The sequence below is a fragment of the Ochotona princeps genome, chromosome 3 (assembly GCF_030435755.1).
Source record: "Ochotona princeps isolate mOchPri1 chromosome 3, mOchPri1.hap1, whole genome shotgun sequence".
Lineage (NCBI taxonomy): Eukaryota > Metazoa > Chordata > Mammalia > Lagomorpha > Ochotonidae > Ochotona > Ochotona princeps.
The window spans coordinates 75,220,360-75,241,557 of NC_080834.1; the positions used below are offsets into that span (position 1 = coordinate 75,220,360).

At 36.9% G+C, this 21,198-nt stretch overlaps 1 protein-coding gene across 1 annotated transcript in view; it reads right to left on the reverse strand.

Moving 5' to 3' along the window:
- MORC1 (MORC family CW-type zinc finger 1) overlaps window positions 1-21,198 on the reverse strand; it is a 170,374-nt gene that overhangs the window by 85,958 nt on the left and 63,218 nt on the right. Inside the window, exons 15-17 of the mRNA XM_058661335.1 lie at window positions 10,780-10,908; window positions 8,523-8,628; window positions 2,576-2,714 (exon numbers count right to left, since the gene is read on the reverse strand). Coding sequence (XP_058517318.1) covers window positions 2,576-2,714; window positions 8,523-8,628; window positions 10,780-10,908 — 374 coding nt within the window. The remainder of the gene's footprint in view (window positions 1-2,575; window positions 2,715-8,522; window positions 8,629-10,779; window positions 10,909-21,198) is intronic.

Below are 21,198 nucleotides of genomic sequence, written 5' to 3' on the forward strand. Positions count from 1 at the left end.
ATAAAAATATATCCTCATGGATTAACCATATAATGAATACTAACATATTGGGAAGTGAAGATACATTTCAGTATTCATCTCTAATTCTGACTAAAAAGGGGACTCCCAAAGAAACTGCTAACTAGACCTTGACAATAGGAGACTAGATTTTCTAACATTACCTATACCTACAATGCCTAATACACTTAAATAGCAGTATGTTGGAGTAGTGTCTGTTACTGCAGGCCTATACTACTGTAAGAATATGGGGAAAGTGATGGCAGAGGGAGATCAAGGAGTGAGAAAGGCGAGGTGGAGGGGAAAATCCCACACCTACAAACGCATATTGTGGAATATAGTTACAGTACAAAACACATATTTATGCAAGCAAATTTAGAATGCATTTTAAAAACCTGGTTCTTTGACAGGCAAATCATTGCTCAGCTTGAAATCTTCCCTTATGTTGTCTTTACACTTGGGATAACCAGCCATTTGCCCTCTATTTTCCCACAATTTATTTCAAGACTGAAGTTTAATGCCTCTTCCCTTCACCAAATTCTTTTGACTGAAGTTTTCCTCCTTGTCACAAACTTCTATTATAGCTTCAGTTAAGATAAGGCAAGCATTGAGGTAATATTGTTTTGCTGTGGCTATTAATTCTTAAATAGCTCTTAGATTTGATCCACAAAGAAACCATATTATCTAAAAGTGAATTTTATTTATTCATTCATAATTAACTGCTGACTTCCTAGGACAGAGTCTAGCCACTGTTTTAGGTTATACAGAAATAACATCCAAAATGAAGACTGTCCTTGCTCTTATTGAAGTCTCAGTCTGCTATTAGTAACTTCACATGTTCCACAAAGCCTGGTCAGGGACAGACTCAAGGGCAAGTATGTGCTCAATGATCTGAAAATGGTGTTCCAAAGTGCTTCTTGACTGCCACAAAACAGGGTCAGCTACAGGCATGGAATCCTGTGCAGAATATTAAAGATAGAGGATTCTGTTCACCAAAGGCTCTTGTGAAATTTCTCTTTTATAAAAGAAGAAGGGGAGATGGTAAGGATTCTTATGTTCTTATATTAACAAACACTGATAACCTTCTTTGCTTACATTTGAAATATACTGATTATTTTTAATACTGGCATAATTTCCACTGGAAAAAATTAACACCAACAAAGAAAGAGTAAGTATAACTGGTGGCTTGAAATATTTTACTCCCTCACTTTTCATCAAAATCTCTATCTCCATTATGAAACATTATGAAACATTCAGTCCTAAATAAACAAGCTAATTAATTCTTTTTAATTAACACTGTTAATATCCAAGGGTCAGTTTTACTTCTACAAAGGAAATTTAAAAAAATACAACAGCCAGAGATAATTGAAAAGAGAAAAATAAATTCAGTGTATAGTGAGTATATGAATGCCTTCAGAAAAGCAGTGCCTAAGCAAAATAAAAAGCAAAACAAAATTAAGATACTCTGCAACAGAAATATCTGAATTTGCTATTTTACCCAATTGTTTATTTACTAAAATAACCACAAGCCATTACAGCTTTACTTCTGACCTCTTTTCACATGCAGAGCAGAAGCTCTATGAATTATAGAAAGGTAAGCTGCTTTTTGGAGGTGTGGAATCCTTGACAGAATGTGTTTCCATAGTGACTTTAGAACTTTCCCAAGAGTGACCAACACTCCATGCTAAAAGGAGAGGAACGGGCTGTAATCTCAGAGGGCTACTGATCTGCACTGCATACATCCTTAACAACGCACATGAAAGGAGATACAGCTTGGATACAGAAGAAAATTCAGCTTCTACGAGCTGAATAAGGTGCTCAGGATGGGTGTCTTAACACTGTCACCACCACTGAATTTTTATTTCCAAGGAGAGCTGTATTTCCTGATGTCTATATAAGAATCAACATATTTGGATATATGCTACTGACTTCTATGAGTGTTACTTAAGGATGCTGACTCGCTGCACCGATTCTAAAGTGCTAAATGTGGGTGCTAAATCTATAGGTAACTAGAGCTCTTAGCTTCTCATCAGCTAAGAAAATAAAACTAGATTTCTGCATGAACAATTTCCTTCCCTAGAAATTATCATGGTTACCTGCCAATGTTTATTAATAGTAATATTTTATTTATTGTATCTTCCTGATTTTGACTTCCTGTACTAACATTTTAAAAGTGGCCTCTTTATCAAAAATGTTCATTTTCAACTATAAAAAAAACCTACTATGTTAAGAAGAACATCACCTTCAAGTGGGGGCCTTTAGTAGATAACTTGAGGATACTTGCTGACCTGTGTGGCACTCAACATGCAGCTAGAGTGGAAATACATGTTTCTACCCCTCACTGGTACTGTTGATTAGACAGACTTAGATATCACACGTAAAATACTTAAGGACTCTCCTCCTTTCTCTGGATCACACTATGAAATAGTCCTTACATCTAAATTTAAACAGTGACCAAAAGGGTAGATGAATGAAGCTATGCATTTTGTCTGGTAATCCACATGAGTCAATTTTCCCAGATAAAACACAGCAACACTTCAAGAGTTACAACAGAGTTTGGAAAGAATTAACAACTTACCTGTGGGAGCTGTTCTGCCAGTTTGTTTTGATATCTTTGAACTGACTCTCTGAGTTTCTTCTCTTTCTCGTTTTCTGATGATAACACTGTGCTCGTGGTGCCCAATGGGATGAACGGCAGATGTTCTACATGATGACAACTTAACAATCAACAAGTACAAGATTAATATCAGCAAGAAACAAAACAACTTACTATCAACATAAGATAATTTCTTTCTAGGAAAAGTTACACTTTCTTTCATGTTGCCAAAATTCACATATAAAAGAAGTCCACAGAACTGATAACTTTTGGTAATACATCACCTTAAATCTCCAATTTGTTTTAAAACAACTCAATGGAGAATGTAGAAGATACTTTATTTTTATGAGGATGGGAGAGAATTATTTTGCTAATGCTTCACTTACCCTACATGAAGTAAAGTCTTTTGCAAAAATAATTGATGCTTATATCATTAGTGCAAAACATTGTGTCCTGAAGAACTTAGATAGCAAATATACCAAATTATTCTGTTGTGAAACACAGGCATCCTTGGCGTCATGATCAGAATCACACTGAGTCCATGATGTGATGCAGGACTCGGTGACAGTCCTGAGATGAAGGCCAGTGACTGGTGAAGTGGACGGATAACACTGAGGTTACCCGCGGTCCCTTTACTCAACTGGCCCCAAACACCATGCTGGCATTACAGCACCTGCATTTGGCAGTCACCCTGCTCTAAGGCTTGCGGATGTGCCGTTTCTGGTAACCAGTGAGTAGATAACTATGGCACATAATCATGTGGAAGGAAGCATGCACAAACGAACATAAGGTGGCTATGGATGAGTATTCATTACAGTTACAATAAAATGATGATGACTGTCAAGACATGAGCTACATTTTAGGATTTTTAATTTTTTTTCCTTTCATGACGATCCTGTGGGGAGTTGTGTTACATAAATTGTTGGAAAAGATTTTATTTTATTCACTTTGGTATCAAGGCCTGTTTTAGAGAAGTTCAACTCCCACTGGGCACAGCTCTGATTCAGGGCATAGCTGTGGTTGCTGTGCTAAGGGTAATATATGTTGAGGCCAGTTCCTCAAGCATGCTCTAGGTCAATGAATTCTCTATTACTGGGGTAGTGGGGTGATTTTCCTTGGTTACCAAAAGAGATTAAAGTTTGATGAAAAATGAATGTATATTAGGTTAGAAGGAAGAAACTGAGAGTAGAACAAGGACCTTGTCTCGTGTGAAACAATAAGGAAAAGTAAAGCAGTTCAAAATCACTACTGTTCTGCTTTTCAGAGTTAAACATATGTTATTTGTGCCCTCTACCAACAGATAAAAGTGAGAAACTTAACTAAAATTGAAATGGTACTGTAGAAGAACTCTTCCTTCTACTCACATATGGTGTGTGCTGCTGTTGTTATTTCCAAAGGCACTAGGTAAATAAATCCTAAGGACAACTATTGTACATAAAGCCCGATGGGAGTGCTGACTGGAATACAGCTGTGGTGTGGGACTTGTACTGGCTTCTGTTTCATTTGAGAAAAAAAACTTACGAAAACATTAAGGACTCATTCAAAAAATAGATCTCCAAGTATTAAAGAACAATCAATTGTATTCCTTTAAAGATTTCTGGAAGTAAATTACATCTTAATATGCATTACAAGCCATACGCTTGTTTAACAACCTTTCCAAAAGACTTTTTTCCCTCAGCCAAGTAACAAGCATTATTCTTGTCCTGCTGGCGCTCCTTATCCTCACTGCAGACAAATGTATAGCGTGAATGTAATGAAAGCATACTGACACCTGCTTCTTAAGTATTGTGACAAAACTGTATTATCTCTCTCTGTAGTTATGGAAAACAAAACCTTCAGTGGCTTGAGAAGGAATTGCTCTAGTCTACCCTGAGTTTATAAAGTGATGAATTTTGGACACTAAAATGTATTTGAAAAGGATGTTTTCTGAGAATTAGCGTAAAGTCAGAAAGTTCAGGTTTACACCAGAAGGCTGGCTTGAGTTTCAGATCTAGGGAGAAATCCTGGCCTGGTCACTAAACTTTTCCCTGCCTCTTCATCTCCTCTTAGGACACATGTGGAAAGTTAGTAAGACTTTCATAAATATTGAATAAAACATCAGTAATTTCTATAAATGAGAGAGCTATTAAGTTATTAAGTTTCTGATCTATTTTCTTTAAAACTTTTTTTCTTTAATCAGGTTTATTTTCTTACAGACTTTAGTTAGGTTTTTTTTTTTTTTAAATTTTATTTTAAATTCATTAATTACATTGTATTATGTGACACAGTTTCATAGGTACTGGGATTCTCCCCACCCCTCCCCAAACCCTCCCACCATGGTGGATTCCTCCACCTTGTTGCATAACCACAGTTCAAGTTCAGTTGAGATTCCCCCATTGCAAGCATATACCAAACATAGAGTCCAGCATCTTATTGTCTAGTCAAGTTCAACGGCTTCTTAGGTATACCCTCTCTGGTCTGAAGACAGAGCCAGCAGAGTATCATCCCGATCAATTAAAAGAGGTTTTTTGATCTAAGTTCTGTTACACAGACATTACTCATCCAAGACTGTTCATTGATTTTTAATTCTGGTTAATTATATTTAACTAACTATGCTGGCAACAGACTATTTTCGGTAAATATATAAAATGTCATTACTTACTATTCTGTTCCTCTGTTTATAGAATGTTATCTATAAAGTTGCTATACCTCACTTCTCGTAACTTCAACTCGCTCACTTTATGTGACTAATGAAATTCAATGACATGTATGTCTCAGGGCAGTCTTTCAAAGTCTCTTCTCAAGATATGCCTGAGCCACATGAGTGACGGGATGAATGAGGTCATCAGATGATTTTCAATTATTCTTTGCTGCAAATCTGTATCTAAATAAATGGTAATGAGCCTCTGTAAAGGAAGCTCCAACTCTCCATAAACTTTGCCTTGCAATCAGGAGTTTTTCTTAATCTCTGCCATAAAACTCAGTATCACTCCATGCATATTTTTGTCACAGTCTTTTCAGTGGAAATGAACAGATGGTCAATATTATGACAGTGTATTTTAAGATTCAAGAAGTTAACAAAACTGTAAATACAAGTCTTTTTGCATTTTAGTTTTAAGATCTATCAGTTTTCTGCCAACGCATCTAAATTTACCTTGCCTCTCATCCCAAGTGGCACTATTTCAAAGTGTAAAAGAGATAGAATTAATGCAGTTTTGAAACTAATTTTACAATGCTCTGTGATGGCATTGCTACTCTTCAAGAGAACTGTAAGGGAACCTGCTAACTCAGGGGGCAATGATAATCTGAAGATAAGTTTTGGAGGGCAGCCTCACTGTTCTGTTGGTCTGATGACATAAGAGACTGGCAAAGATCATAGGTAAATGGTTAGATACTAGCAAATTTGCTGTCAAGGACCCCCCAGTTACCAGAAGTTTCAGAATATTACCCAAACAAGCAACTCAGCTGCACAGAGCCCAGGCTATTACTATGGGAAGATGAGTTAGAGATGATCTTTCTTCTGGAATTTTACAACTACTGCAGCCAGCAGTCAAATTCTGTCTAAACCTAGAGTCTAGACTCTGAAAATAATTTTGGAGTGTATGGAAACTTCTTAGGTCACAGTCGACAATTAATATCATGAAGTAACAGTGCACCCGGAAGACAACTAAGTCTCAAGTTAGATATGCAATCAGAATAAAAGGCACAAGATCTTGGTCAGTGACTCCATGACCAGTCTTCTTTCCTGCAAAGTGGGCTTTGCCTCTCATTTCTTTAAAATGAAGAATAAATATTAGAACAGCATTATACAACCCTAAGTCCTTGAGCTTGGGGTTGTCTGGAAAGTGTAGGGAGGCAAAACAGGAAGCAGAAATCTTTGGCTCCATGGTTTGCGGTCTAATTCAACCAGACAGCTGTGTACTTGACTGCTTTGTATACTTTGGTTTTGTAACTAACATAGTTGGACTGCAAAACAGGAGGAAGGCTGAGAAACCCTGGGTCATGTCAAATCCAAGCACCTTGCTACTTCTCACATTTCCCTTCAGTTTAGAAATATAATTAATCTGGGGACTGAAGAGAGCAGGGATTTTAGCAATACCAACCAAATATTTTCCTTGTTTAAATATGTAATTTTAGGCCCGGTGCTGTGGCCTAGCGGCTAAAGTCCTCGCCCTGAACGCCACGGGATCCCATATGGGCGCCAGTTCTAATCCCGGCAGCTCCACTTCCCATCCAGCTCCCTGCTTGTGGCCTGGGAAAGCAGTCAAGGATGGCCCAATGCATTGGGACCCTGCACCTGTGTGGGAGACCCGGAAGAGGTTCCAGGTTCCTGGCTTCGGATCAGCACAGCACTGGCCCGTTGCGGCTCACTTGGGGAGTGAATCATCGGACGGAAGATCTTCCTCTCTGTCTCTCCTCCTCTCTGTATATCTGACTTTGTAATAAACTGAATAAACCTTTAAAAAATAAATAAATAAATAAATAAATAAATAAATATGTAATTTTTGCTCTTTCGTTTTCAGAACAAGAGAAAAATAAAGAAATGTTATTTTCCTGCTTAGAAACAGACAGGAAACGGTTAACAGGGATGCACTTATACCTCACTGGGTGGGACACAAAGATTAGTTACTTCTCACTGCGGTATGGAAGATTTCTCTGCACACCCCTCCTAAACATGCTCACCTAAATAAACTGTTGACATATGCTCTGTTAGAATTATAGAGTTAGACTACCCAAAAAACAGCCAAGTTTAGTGAAATCAATGCTATAAACTGCTAAATACTAAAATTAAAATAGACATGAGACAGCTGAATAGCAATCTATAGCCATTTTAAGGTGTACAGAACACGGTAGAATATAAACCAAAATTGAAATGTCAATGAAGAAGTCACAGGTTGTGGTTGAGAACCTGCATTTTCCTATTAACATATTGGTTGATCAATACCATGTCAATTAATGCCATAATGTTGTAAATGGTTGTAAATATTATGTCGGTGCTTTTAATTGATTGGGATGATACTCTGCCGGCTCTGCCTTCAGACCAGAGATGGTCTCACCAAGAAACCACTGAACTTACCAGGAAAATAAGATGCTGGACTTTATGCTTGGTAAATACCTCCAGTGAAGGAATCTCAACTGAATTTGAACTATGGTAATGCAACAAGGTGAAGGAATCCACCATGGGGGGAGGGTTTTGGGAGGGGTAGGGGGAATCCCAGTGCATATAAAAATGTGTCACATAATGCAATGTAATTAATAAAAACAATGAGTTGAAAAAAAAATAAAAATCTAAAATGTTAAAAAAAAGAAATGTTATTTTCCTAACATCTATATTAGCAATGCTGATCTAGTTCTCCAGCCAGGAGGGCTTAGAACTGACTACATGAAAGAGGAATGCTTGACTTAGGGCTATCTTTAATAAAGGGGAGTATTTATTCTTTTTTTTTCTATAGGAAAAGAATATTCATCTAAAAAGGCTTATAACAGCCTTGACATCCATCAATATTTAATCAGTCTTTTTCCTATTTTAGTCTGAAAGTCTTCCTTCAAGAGCATAAAACAATTAACTCAATGTATGACCTACTAGAGAAAAAAGCACATGGACTAACAGTGTAAGGCACCTGGGAACAGCCCGCGAATGACCTTCCTATATGATAGACGTGTGAAAATTAACTGAAAGGTAGTACTGTCAACATTCAGTCATGTTCTTGTGCCAGTGGAAGTGCAGAGCTGTGTGCTCTAATGTCTGCAAATGCTTACATTCAGATTTGTTTTATGGAGAAGTACACCAATGAACTGATCTTTTCACAGGTTTCAAGGTCTACAGAGTTCAAAGAAACACCGACTACAAAGTGAAAATCCATTGTTAGCTGAAATTTTCCACTTTCACGCATATGAACATTAGAAATTAAAAATTGGTAAAGAATTTCAGAAAACTGTCAAAATCTACCTGTTCTCTGAGAGGTTAGGATTATTAGCACAGATCCACATGTCAAGAAATTCTTTGTCCTCATAATTAGTAGAAGGTGGCAAGACTCTCCACTTAAGGCAAAGATCTGATCATCAAAACACAGTTATACACAAAGAGATTATCATCAGAAATGACTCCATCACACTGTCAGTTTACTTACACAAAATGAAGTGAATCCTTCATCACATACTATAACACCTGACAGCACACTGATTCTAGAGTTTATGATACTCCCACCAAACATTAGGGTTCTTCTTTCACCTTGCTTCAGTTGATGTCTGCTTGTTTCAGTCAAAAGGATTTCAAGTATTATATCCTGCACTATCTCTTCTTAAACCACACTGAGAGCTTCAGTGACTCGGCTTTCCCATTTTCTCTGGTCTATTTCCCTCTGCTGACTTTCTGTGTCCAGCCAGGCATCAAGGACAGGATGGAAAACCGGATCACTGGACCACTCACCCAGCTGCTTCTGTGCTGTTACTGGTGTTATCCCACTCTCCAGTCTACACCTTCTGATCCCTTTCTCCATTTTCCCTTCCGAGTCCCTCCCTCTGGATCTGAAACACCACGGCATGTCGCTTTATCCAAGCTACACTTAACTTTAACTCTACATTCCCTTACAACACTTTGGTAACCACTATCAGGTAAATAATTTGTCGGTGTTCATCTGAGGAAGAGATAGTCTGCATAGAGATTATGAACCTGAACAGCTCTGTTACTACCTTTGTGACCTTAGATAAATTACTCAACTGAGCTGAAACTGTTTCAGTGTCATCATCTTTCTAAAAAAATTAATATTAACAGTTACCTAAAATAGTAATTGCAAATGGGATGAAATGAAAACCAGCATTGCTAAACACTCCCGTTGAGTACTTAGTAAACTATATTTACCAATTCATATTATTCTCATAGCTACTCTACAACATAGCTACTGGTACTAATTTTGTTTCATGATGGAAGAAATGGAGGCTTGGAGAGGTTAAATAGTATGTAGAATTTCTTATAATTCTTGGGTACTGAGATTAGCTTTAATGGAACACATCAAAAACACAAAATAATTACCAGCTTGTAATATCATCTTAGGGACTATCACAAACTGTCATCACTTTCTCCAGTGACAAGAGACATTCAAAAAATTCATGGAAAGGGCATAATCTAAAAACAACAACATGGTTTTGAAAAGATTTTGTAACAAAATAAATGTATAATTCCATTTTTCCACAAACTTTCTGAAGCCCCCCCAAAAAAAACCTTCAAAAGACGATCAAGCATGTTCCTCTTAAATCTCACTTAATTCAGACATTTAAAACTTCTCAGCAGGATCTTGAATTACAGGAGTAGTGTTCTTGGGCATTTGACTCCATCTTTTGTTCCAGTCCATCAAATAATCCTTTGCTGAGTTTCTAGAAAAACCTTAGTCCACATTATTTCTGACTACTAAGATCCACTCTCCAAAAGGTTTGGAAGGTGCTGCCCTGGCACTCTTCAAACACTTCTACAGAGTTTTACACAGTGTCATGGGTTCCTTCATTTGCATGTCTTTTCAACTAAACTGTTCACAGCAGATAGTAGAGATTGTCTTTGATTCCATATCTTGTTTAGCAGCTTGGAAAAAAAAGCACAAAGATTTGCTCAGCAATTCAATGATGCTATTTTCCCATTAAGAATTGCCAATACCACCCCATTGTTACCAAAGTAAAATGTTATCCTGGAATTCAAAGCTCTCTAATATATTTATCCAACATGATACCATGGTATTTTATTATTGAATCATTATTCATTTTTTATTAATATCAAATTCCTACTATGTATCAGATAGTGTTATGCATAAAAACGGGAAAATGGCTTTTTCTATTACTTGCCTGCTATATTTTAGCTTAAGTGTACACCTAAAATGCTTCATAACTCTGAAGAAATTCTATTTTAAGGTCTTTCACAAATGCTTCCACTATAACAAAGTGTTTGCTAGACTTTCCCCTCTTTTTTTATAACTCTCAAATAATTATCTTCCTTTATTAAAAAAATACCCATTTTTTCCATTTTATTACTAAATATATACTCCTCTGAATTACAAAAAATATGCAATTATTTTAATTCCTCTTCCAGTTTGTAACCTGCCGGAAAGTAAGGCCATGTCTTACATCTTTTGCCTCCTTTATTTCTTAACACTAGGATTTGTAGCCTTTAAGAAGTTATTAATAGGCATTTGCTACTTAGAATGGAATTCAACTCTCACCACACTGTATGATGAATGGGATGGCCATGGCTTGTTTTCTTTTATACTGAGTAGAAACTAAAGGTCGTTCTATATCCATGTTATTCTGATATCCAAACTCATTACAAAATTGTGTGATATTTCGATTACCTAGAAAAAACAAAAATAAATCAGGTAAAAATTAGCCAAAAAAAGTAAAATCAATGGGCTAAATATGATTATCCAAAAAATTGAATATATATGTATATAAGATGCCAAGTATATAAAAAGTAATAATTCAGAAATAAGAGATGAAAATATGAATCTAGGGGAAACAGTGGGGTGGAGAAGTTGGTTAAAAAGAGGGCTGGAGCAAGAAGCCCGTGGGCCTAATCAACTGTATAATGAAAAGTCATTTTTAAAAAAATCAAAATCATTTTAAAAAGTATCATCTTAAACTGTATGAATATCTTCTGAATATCACAATGAAACATGGTAAAAGAGAAACCACATTGTTAAAATACCCACTTCACACACACAAACATCTCAAATCTACCCTTGGCTGACCTTTAGGTTGTTTTTTTTCTTTTATTTTTAAAACAAGATAGATACAGATGTGCTGGCAAATGCTAGCTGTCCATATTCACATAGAAACACAGTGAAAACTCTGAGCTCAATATACCAGGGAAAGAGATGGAAAGCTAGAACTCCTTGTATTATTACCCAAGAGCCTGGCACCCACCAGCTTCCAGCCGAGTGGAGCAAGCAGAAGCTTTTCCATTTTCCCATACAGCATGGTGGTGTTGATGCCACACAGCTTTTGTCCAGACCAAAAAAACAAACAAAAAAAGTGTTTCATTGCTTTGTCCTCTACGGTGATTGCCAACCAAAGCCCCTGTGACTCCTGAGCTCTTGAAGTATGGCAGAAGTTCCCAAAAGTATGTTCCAAAGTATACATCTTGGCTATACATAAGTAAGACCAGATAGATGCACAACTTTAACAAATGATTATAATCACAGGAAAACACAAACAAATGAGCTTAAACTCTGTATTCCTATTAAAAACTTGAATTCAGAATGCTCTGTCTTTAAGACCAGCAGATGAGGAATGTGCTTTGAACCACAGACTTTCCACTTGAGTTAGAGTAAGAATGAATCTCATAATTTCCTAGACATCCTGCTCTGTATCTCCTCAAATTTTCCTTGGCATTCTGCTTTTCTGAGTGTTCAATTGAGAATCATGGTTTCTTTGTCGGGTGCTTGATCTTCGTACATTTCATACTCCACCGCTTCTCTGGACCCCAGGCCTGATGTACTGCTCTACTATCTGAATGCTACACTGGGCTTTGCTTCTCTGATTCCCACAACCATTTAATCATTACTGTGTCCGGGCAGGGCATTCTACAGATTCAAGTCTTGAAAAACATGGACATAAGTCAAATAGTAGCATAAGTGTGAATAAACTATCAAATTTCCATATCTCAAGAGTTACTGACTACAGTAATCTGCACTACAGAATTGCTAGAGCTACATGTGAAGGTGTGTTTCAAAACTGGATGGTACTCAAGCAGTGGCAGAGCAGTAAACACAGAAATCCGTTCCACCACCTGGATGCACTGGCAGAATCTATATAACATAGCTGTTGTGGAACTCCCAAGTCTATAGAAGGCTGGCAGCTTCCAGGAGAAAGCTTTGATGATAGATCAAAGTTAAAGTCAGTCATTTTGGCTCTTAACCTGTAGCAATTGCCCATCAATCATCTGCGACAGTCCTGTACTCCAGAGGAAAGAACACACAGCTTGCAGAATTCAAGGTGGGCAAAAGGGTCTTGTCTAAATATCAGGGACCCCTGCACTCACTGTATGACCACAGAGGCACAGGCGAAGGGATGGAGGCCCTTGTTGGCACACACCCCTCATTACCGTAGGAACCTTCCAGCAGCAGAGGTGCTTTCCCTGGGGACTTAACAGAAGGTTGCCCCCCCTTCCCTTTCAAGTTTCTTTTTCCCTCTCTGAGTGTCAGATTTTGAGGACAAGCATATTCAAAAGCAACCATGTATGCAAAGGAAATCAGACAATCAACCTACATTCCCAGGGGAAGGCACAAAATCAGAAAATCTTCAATTTATACCTTAGGTTTACAGAACTTCCCCACAACAATAAATAATAAACAGCAAACACTAAAAAGAGGAATAATCTGAATTCCTGAATTACAACACTATTAGAATCAATTCAGTAATTTTCAATAGCAACAACAATAAAAACAAAGAACCAAAGTAAGACTCGTTCATTCAAAAAGGGAAAACACACTGCAAAACTGTCCCTGATAGAGACTGCACCGCCTAAGTACTAATTATAGACTTGAAAGCAACAATGTTAAACATGCCATAGGAATGAAAGATACAGAAAAACTCAACAAAATGACTACATACCAAAATGGGAATGTCAACAAATAGAAAACCTAGGGCTTGGTGCCATATCCTGGTGGCTAAAGTCCTCAGCTTGAATTCACCAGGATCCCATATGGGCGTCAGTTCTAATCCCAGCAGGCCAGCTTTCCATCCAGCTCCCTCAGCTCCCTGCTTTTGGCCTGAGAAAGCAACTGAGAATGGCCCAAAGCCTTGGGACCCTGCATCAGCATGGGAAATCCGGAAGAGGTCCCCGGCTCCTGGCTTCAGATCAGTGCAACTCTGGCCACTGCAGCCACTCAGGGAATCAATCATAAGAGGGAAGATCTTCTCTCTGTCTTCCCTTCTCTCTTTATTTCTGCCTTTCCAATAAGGAAGGAAGGAAGGAAGGAAGGAAGGAAGGAAGGAAGGAAGGAAGGAAGGAAGGAAGGACAAGAAAGCAAGAAAGCAAGAAAAAAGAAAAGAAAGCCCCCGCTTTTGGAGGACTCTTTCAGTTTTTTTGTGTGTGTGTATTCCCTTGCAGTGACTCCTCTCTGGTGAACTGGCTGCCTCTTGTGCAGCAGCCTATGGCCAATTTTAAATGGTATCAAGTTCACTACCAGAAAAAGCCTAAAGACTTCAATCAGCAGACTAAGGTTCACAGATGTAGCCTGTAGGATGGCCACAGCATCAGGCTGATTCCTGTGCCCTCCTAAGACAAACACATTTTGGCCTAAAACATGCACCCTCTGTACTAAGCAGAAGTCTATTGACTATGAGATTCAATTCTGATTCACCTTAGCACCAAACTGGCTGGCCAAGGTACTGCCTTCAGCATGCCCTTCCAATTGCCAACAGAGGAGCAAGCATTCAGATAATAGGATAGAGATACCAAAGTGTGCACAGGACTGCATCTTGGATCTTGAAAAAAAAATGACCACTGGCAAAAGATAATCTGCTCCTTGGCAGAAGCAGATCTGAGGCTAAAACCCCTGGACCTGCTATGGTCCCCAAAGGAAATACGTGGCCCTCACCAATTGGTACTGAATTCCAACCAATATTGTTGGTGATTGTTTTCAGTAGCCTTATGCTGCAGGACCACTTGAGAAGCAAGTAGCCCACACTGCAGTGGATTTTGGTACTTTACTGCTCTGAGAAAAATGTGGACTCCACGTGTGATCTAGTATTGGGACAGAGACGCCCACAGTACTGCTAACTTTATTCTCCCTACCCCAATCAAAATAACATGAAGGTAGTAATTGCAGGGAAAGGTAAGTGGGTGTCAAAACATTTCATATATTTGAAGTGATAAACATATTTTCCTTGGTTGAATATTTCAGCCAATTGCATGCCTGTACCTAAACATCACATAATACTCCATAAATATGTGCAATGTTTATGCCCGCAAGATTCTTATTTATTTGTAAAAGATTTATTTATTTACTTATTTATTTGAAAGAGTTTCACAGACAGAAGAAAAGAGTGTAGAAAAGAGAAACTTCATTTACTGGCTCACTCCCTAGGTTGGCTTCATGGCCTGGGTGGAGCCAGGGGCAAGCCAGGAGGCAGAATCTTCTGGGCCTTCCACTTGGGTCGCAGGTGTCTAGGCACCTGAGCCATCTTCCAATGCTTTTCTCCAGCCGCTATTAGTTAACTAGATTAGAAGTTGAGCAGCTAGGATGTGAAATGAAACTCATATGGGATGCTGACATTACAATAGAGGTTTATTTTTTTGAAAGGACAAGTTACAAGAGAGAGGATGTTAGAAGAAAATCTGCACAATGAAATAACTGCTGGAGAAAGATGAAAACATCCAGGTACAGGAGACCTACAGAATTCCCAAATGATCAAAGTATCTTCATTGCGACACATTATAGTTCCTCTCAAAAGTACAGTGTAAAAAACTCTAAGATCTGCAAAAGAAAGCCACCAGGACACTTTGAAAGAAATATACACTAAAGTGTCAGTGATTTTCTAAACACAAACTTTATAGGATATAAAGCAATGAACAACATATTCACACCTGGGGGAAAAGTTGCCAACCAACAGTGATTTACCTTGTATTTCATCAACCAAAATAACAACCTTTCACAAATGAGGAAAAATTGAAGTCATTCCATGGTAAACAAAAACTGAGAAAACCCATCTGCATCAAACCACACCAGATCCACACAAAATGATTAAAGAAGTCTTACACATAAAAGCAGAAGAAAGTTAAACCATCAGGGACACATGTGAACATATAAAACAGAATAGCCCTTAAAATGACAGGATTAAGTCATTAACTATCAATAATAACCTTGACAAAACGGAATCATTTCCCCAGTTAAAAGATACAGATTGAAGAATCAAATTTTAACAGATAAGATCTGAAAATATGGTGCCTATAAGAAATTCACTTCATTATACAGTGCACCAGTGAGAATATATGTTTACCTATATATCTGTTTTATATTTTGCTTAAATGCTGCCTAGTATCAGAAAGAATATACGACATTTTTCCTTCAGGGACTGTCTAATTTCACTAAGCATAGTAGGCTCCATTTGAGACCATTTTATTGCAACTGGTAAAATTTCATTCCTTTTAATGGCTGAGTAGTAGTCCATGGAGTAGCCGTTCATGTTCTCTGGAGACTACCATACCAGGAAGTGAAAATACATTGCAGTATGCATCTCTACTCCCAAATAAAAGGAAAACTCCCAATGACACTGTAAAATATACCTGACAATTTAATACTAGATTTTTCTACCTTTGCTTATACCTCACATGAATGTTAAACTTTTACAGTTGCTGAAGAACTATACTATTGTAGTACTATGGGGAAAACAGAGAGGAAGGAAAATGGGAAGAGAAGAAGAGGAGGTGCAGCAGGGAATCCCTAAATCAATAAAATTATATCATGGAAAGTAATTAAAAATTTTTTTAAATGCCATTTACAAAAAAAAGTTTTTGTTTCATAAGTTGTGATTATCATACCAACTTCTCTTCTTGCTTTGGCAGAAAAAAAGGAAAAGAAAAGAAATTCACTTCAACATTAAAGACACACACATTAAAAGTGAAAGTGAAGTGACATAAGAGCTGTGACATGGAAATCAAAAAGAGCCAGAGTAGCTGTACTTACGTTACAAAATAAAAACTGTAAAAAGAGTCAAAGAAAGAAGAAATCAATTGAACAAAAATATATGTCTGTCAGTATAAACACACCTAATGCAAGAATACTCAATTTTATCAAACAAGCATTACTAGATATACAGACCAAAAAAATGAGTTCCAGTACAATGATATAGTTGGGGATAATGTTAAAACCTAACATTTTGATGAATAACAGATTATCCAGACCAAAAATATAAAAAACCATCAACAAACCAGGAGGATTACACTACACTATAGACTCCACGCACCTAGCAAGCTTTACAAAAACATTGCATTCAATATCTTCACAATGCACATTTTTATCCATAAATGAAGCCTTCTCTGAGACATGCCACATACAAGTCCACAAAATAAGTCTCATGAAAGTCAATATTAAAATTATGGCATTCAAGTTTTCTGATCATAATGGAATCAAACTAGAAAGCAACAATGAAAGTAACACTAGAAATCATACAAACACATCTCTATTGAAAAATATACTATTGAAAGAACAATAGCTCTTGGAAGAAATCAAGGAGAAAATGTTAAAATTCCTTCAAGCTAAAAATAGAAATGTAACATATGAAAACTTACAGAATACAGCAAAAGCTGTAATGAAAAAGAGGTTGACAGTAATAAGCACCTACATTTAAAAAGCTTTCAACTAACTTAACATTGCATTTCAAGAACCCAGATAAACAAGGAAAATACAAGTCTAAAATTAGTAGAATAAAAGAGTAAGGATCAGAGCACAGATAAATGAAATACAAAGTAGAAAAGTGCAAATGCTCACCGACTTTTAGAAATGCACTAAAAAAATAAACCTCTACACTAAAAAAAACAGAAGATGCAATAAAATCAGAACTGAAAAAATTTAACATCATAATCCATAATAGAAATAAAAAGTATCATTAGTAATTACTATAAATAAATACGTACCAATAATCTAAAAAGGATAAAATCCACAAAAATTCTAAATCTGCATTGTTTCAAAACTGAAGCATGAAGACATAGAAAGCTTGAAAACAAACTGTTAACATAGATAGATACATACATACATACATACATACATACATACATACATACATACATAAATAAATAAATAAATAAATAAATGGACCGGTGCAGTACCAATAGCTAAAGTCCTCGCCTTGCATGCTCCGGGATCCCATATGGGTGCCAGCTCCAATCCCAGTGGCCCTGCTTCCCATCCAACTCCTTGCTTGTGGCCTGAGAAAGCAGTGTAGGACGGCCCAAGCCTTGGGACCCTGCATCCATGTAGGAGAGCCAGAAGAAACTCCTGGCTTCAGATTGGCTCAGCGCCAGCCATTGCGTCCACTTGGGGAGTGAATCATCGGACGGAAAATCTTCCTTTGTGTCTCTCCTCCTCTCTGCATATCTGCCTTTTCAATAAAAACAAATAAATCTTTTTTAAAAATAGAAAAGATAAACTGTGCCTGAACCAGTATTCAGGTCTCCTAGAAAAGCAAAGACCAGGGACAAGTGGCTTCACTGCTAAATTCTTCTATACTTTAGTAATATATGTAATAGCAATTTCTTGCAAGAAGACTGGATAAGAAAGCTATGGTTCATCTACTCCATGGAATACTACTCAGCTATTAAAAAAGACAAAATGCAGTTCTTTGTGGCCGAATGGGCCCAACTGGAAACCATAATGCTAAGGCAAATGAGTCAATCCCAAAAGGTTAGATACCACATGTTTGCCTTAATTTAAGATGAAATGATGTCAATATGAAAAACAATACCTGTAAAATGTAATATTATCTCAACCTCATGTGGTTAAGAACTTGCATTTTTTTTTAACATATTGGTTACTCAATACTATGTTCACTAATTCCATAATGTTATAAATTGTTGCTGATGTTATGTTGGGGCTTTTAACTGATAAGGATGACACTCAACCAGCTCTACCTTCAGACCAGAGATGGTCTCCCCAAGAAGCCGTTGAATTTATCTGGACAATAAGATGCTGGACTCTATGCTTGGTATATGCTTGCAATGAAAGAATCTCAACTGAACTTGAACTATGGCAATGCAGCAAGGTGGAGGAATCCACCATGGGGGGAGGGTTCTGAGGGGAATCCCCGTACCTATAACACTGTGCCACATAATGCAATGTAATAAAAAAAAAACACAAGAGAAATAAATTGTAAAAAAAAATTGAAGATGAGAATGAATATCTTTCCAAACTTACTTTGTGTGACCATCACTAATTTGATTCCAAAACCAGACAAGACTACCACCCCCCCGAAAAAGAACTATAGGCCAATGCTCTTGATGGATATCTATGCAAAAATTCACACAAAACACTAGTAAACTGCGCCTAACAATATATCACAAATATCATTCATCATCATTACATAGAATTTATCCCAAAGATAAAATATAATTCAATATATACAAATCAATACAAGTAACACATCACAACAGGATGAAAGATAAAACTGATATGATCATCTCAATAAGTGAAAAAAGCACTCAAAATTTAATATCCATTCCTAATTTTAAAAAAAAACCTTGAACAAATCAGTTAATAAAGGCTGTATGTGATAAACTCATATCCAACATGACACTGAATAGACAACGCTTGAAGTACTTTCTCTGAGATCTAGAAACAGATAACAAAAATATTCACGCTCATCACTCTTGTTCAAGACAGTCATGGAATATTTGGCAAAAGCCATTAGGCAAGAAAGGAATAAAATTCATTCTCAGCAGAAGAGGAGGAAAGAAGGAAGTCTAATAGTCCCTGATTCCAGATGGCACAATTCTTTACACAGAGAAAACTAAGAACTCCATCCCCCAAAATTATATAAACTCAAAAAGAAATCTTGTAAAGTGATACAAATTAATATGCAAAAATCATTAGCACCAAAAGTAAATTTATTCATAATTTATAAAATGCTTCCAAAATAACTACAAGCAATAGAAAATGCCTTTTAATAAATATAATCATTGTTGTGAGAGACCTTCACAATTAAAATCACAAAATACACCAAAAAAATGAGCAATATTTTAAAAAAGGAAGTAGTTCCCAGCTTTGAGGATTGGAGGAATTGGTACAGTCAGAATGTCCACAAAGCACAAAATGATTTACAGTTCAATACAGCCCCTGTAAAAGTACCAATGACACGTTTTCACAGAGCCAAAAAATAAGCAAAAAGGAAGATTCTGTTCCACCTGAAAGCAAGAAAGATCTCTGACAAAGTCATCTTAAACACCATGAGCAAAGCTAAAGACAAAGAAAGACATCAGAATTATGATCATCAAAACATGATACTTCTGTAAAAACAAAGAGCCCAATGAGACAGAATAGAGCTCAGATATGAATTTATTTATCTCTAGTCAAATGATTTTTGACAAAAGATGGCAAAACCATTCACTGGAGAAATGGCAATGTATTCACTAAATGATGCTAAGAAAACTGGATATTCCCATGCAAAATAGTAAAGATGGCATCTCTCCAACCTCTATCTCTATAGAAAAATTCAAATGGAGTACATAATACCTGAAAATATGAAACTGTTAGAAGAAAATATAAGAGAAACATTTCAAGACTTCGACATAGGCAACATTTTAGGGTAAATCCTTAAAACAGCAAAGGGAAAAAAGGGGGAAAAAGACCAATGTGATGACACCAAAAAAGCATCTACACAGCAGAAGAAATAATGGCATCAAGAGTAATGATATAACTCGAAGAACTGAGAAAACATTTCTAAACGATACATGTGGCAAAGGATGAATATCAATATATGAACTCTGAAAACTCAACAATGACAACACAAGTAACCCAACTAAGAAATGAGCAAATGAGCAGGCATTTCTTCAAAAGAGAAATACAAATGACATGTAAAATGCTCAGTACCACCAACCATCAAGAAAATTCAAATCAAAACCACAATGATGTATCATGTTATTTTAGTTTGTTAGAACTCCTATTGTAAAGACTTTGGCAGGCATTTGATCTAGCTGTTAATATGCCAATGAACACTTTGGTGCAAGGCCTGGCTCTTGTTCTTGATTCCAGCTTTCTGCTAGTCAGACCTTGGGAGGCAGTGGGCCCTGATATTCAAAGGCTGGGTCTCAATTGAATTCCTGGTACCTGTCTAGTGCCCTGGCCCAGACCTACATACTGTGTTTGTAAACTACACTGGTATATGGGAACATACTTTCTGCCTCTGCCTTTTTACTTCTCAAACAATTTTTAATAGAAGACAAAAATTTAGATACCGGTGACAATGTGAAGAAATTAGAACCCAAATACACATATTGTGAAAATGTGAACTACTACAGCCAGTTTAGAGAATAATTTGGAACCCTCACAAAAAAAAGAAAACACTAAAAAACAGATTTATAAGACTCAGCTAACCCACTTCTAGGTATATATCTAGGCATGTGGCCAGTACATGTAACCACAAGCATAGGTGTTCTCTCCTTCTCAACCAAAATGGAAAAATTGTGGTTTCATTTATTATTTACTTGAGAGACAAAGAGAAGAACACAGAGACAATGGCAGACTGATTCACTTACAAACGCTGGAAATAACAAGGACTGGGCCAGCAGAAACCAAAAGCCAAGAACTTGCTCAGAGTTTAAGTGTATAGCAAAGATCCACCCATCTGAATCATATTGTTCTGCCTCCTGGAGTTGCCACTAGCAGGAAGTTGGAATGAGAAGCAGAGTCAGGTCTTGAAGCAGCCACTCAAGCAATGGGCATCACATGAGACAGTTACCACTGTGTCAAATACCCTTGGTCACCAAACTGACAGATTGCCCATCCCATTCAAAAAAGAAAATATTTTCAACAAACATTAATTAAAAAAATTGACTATCCACATGCAAAAGAATGAAGCCGAACATTTACCTAACTCACTCTCTATAAAAATGTAAAGAAAAATAACTCGAAATATAAATGCAAGTT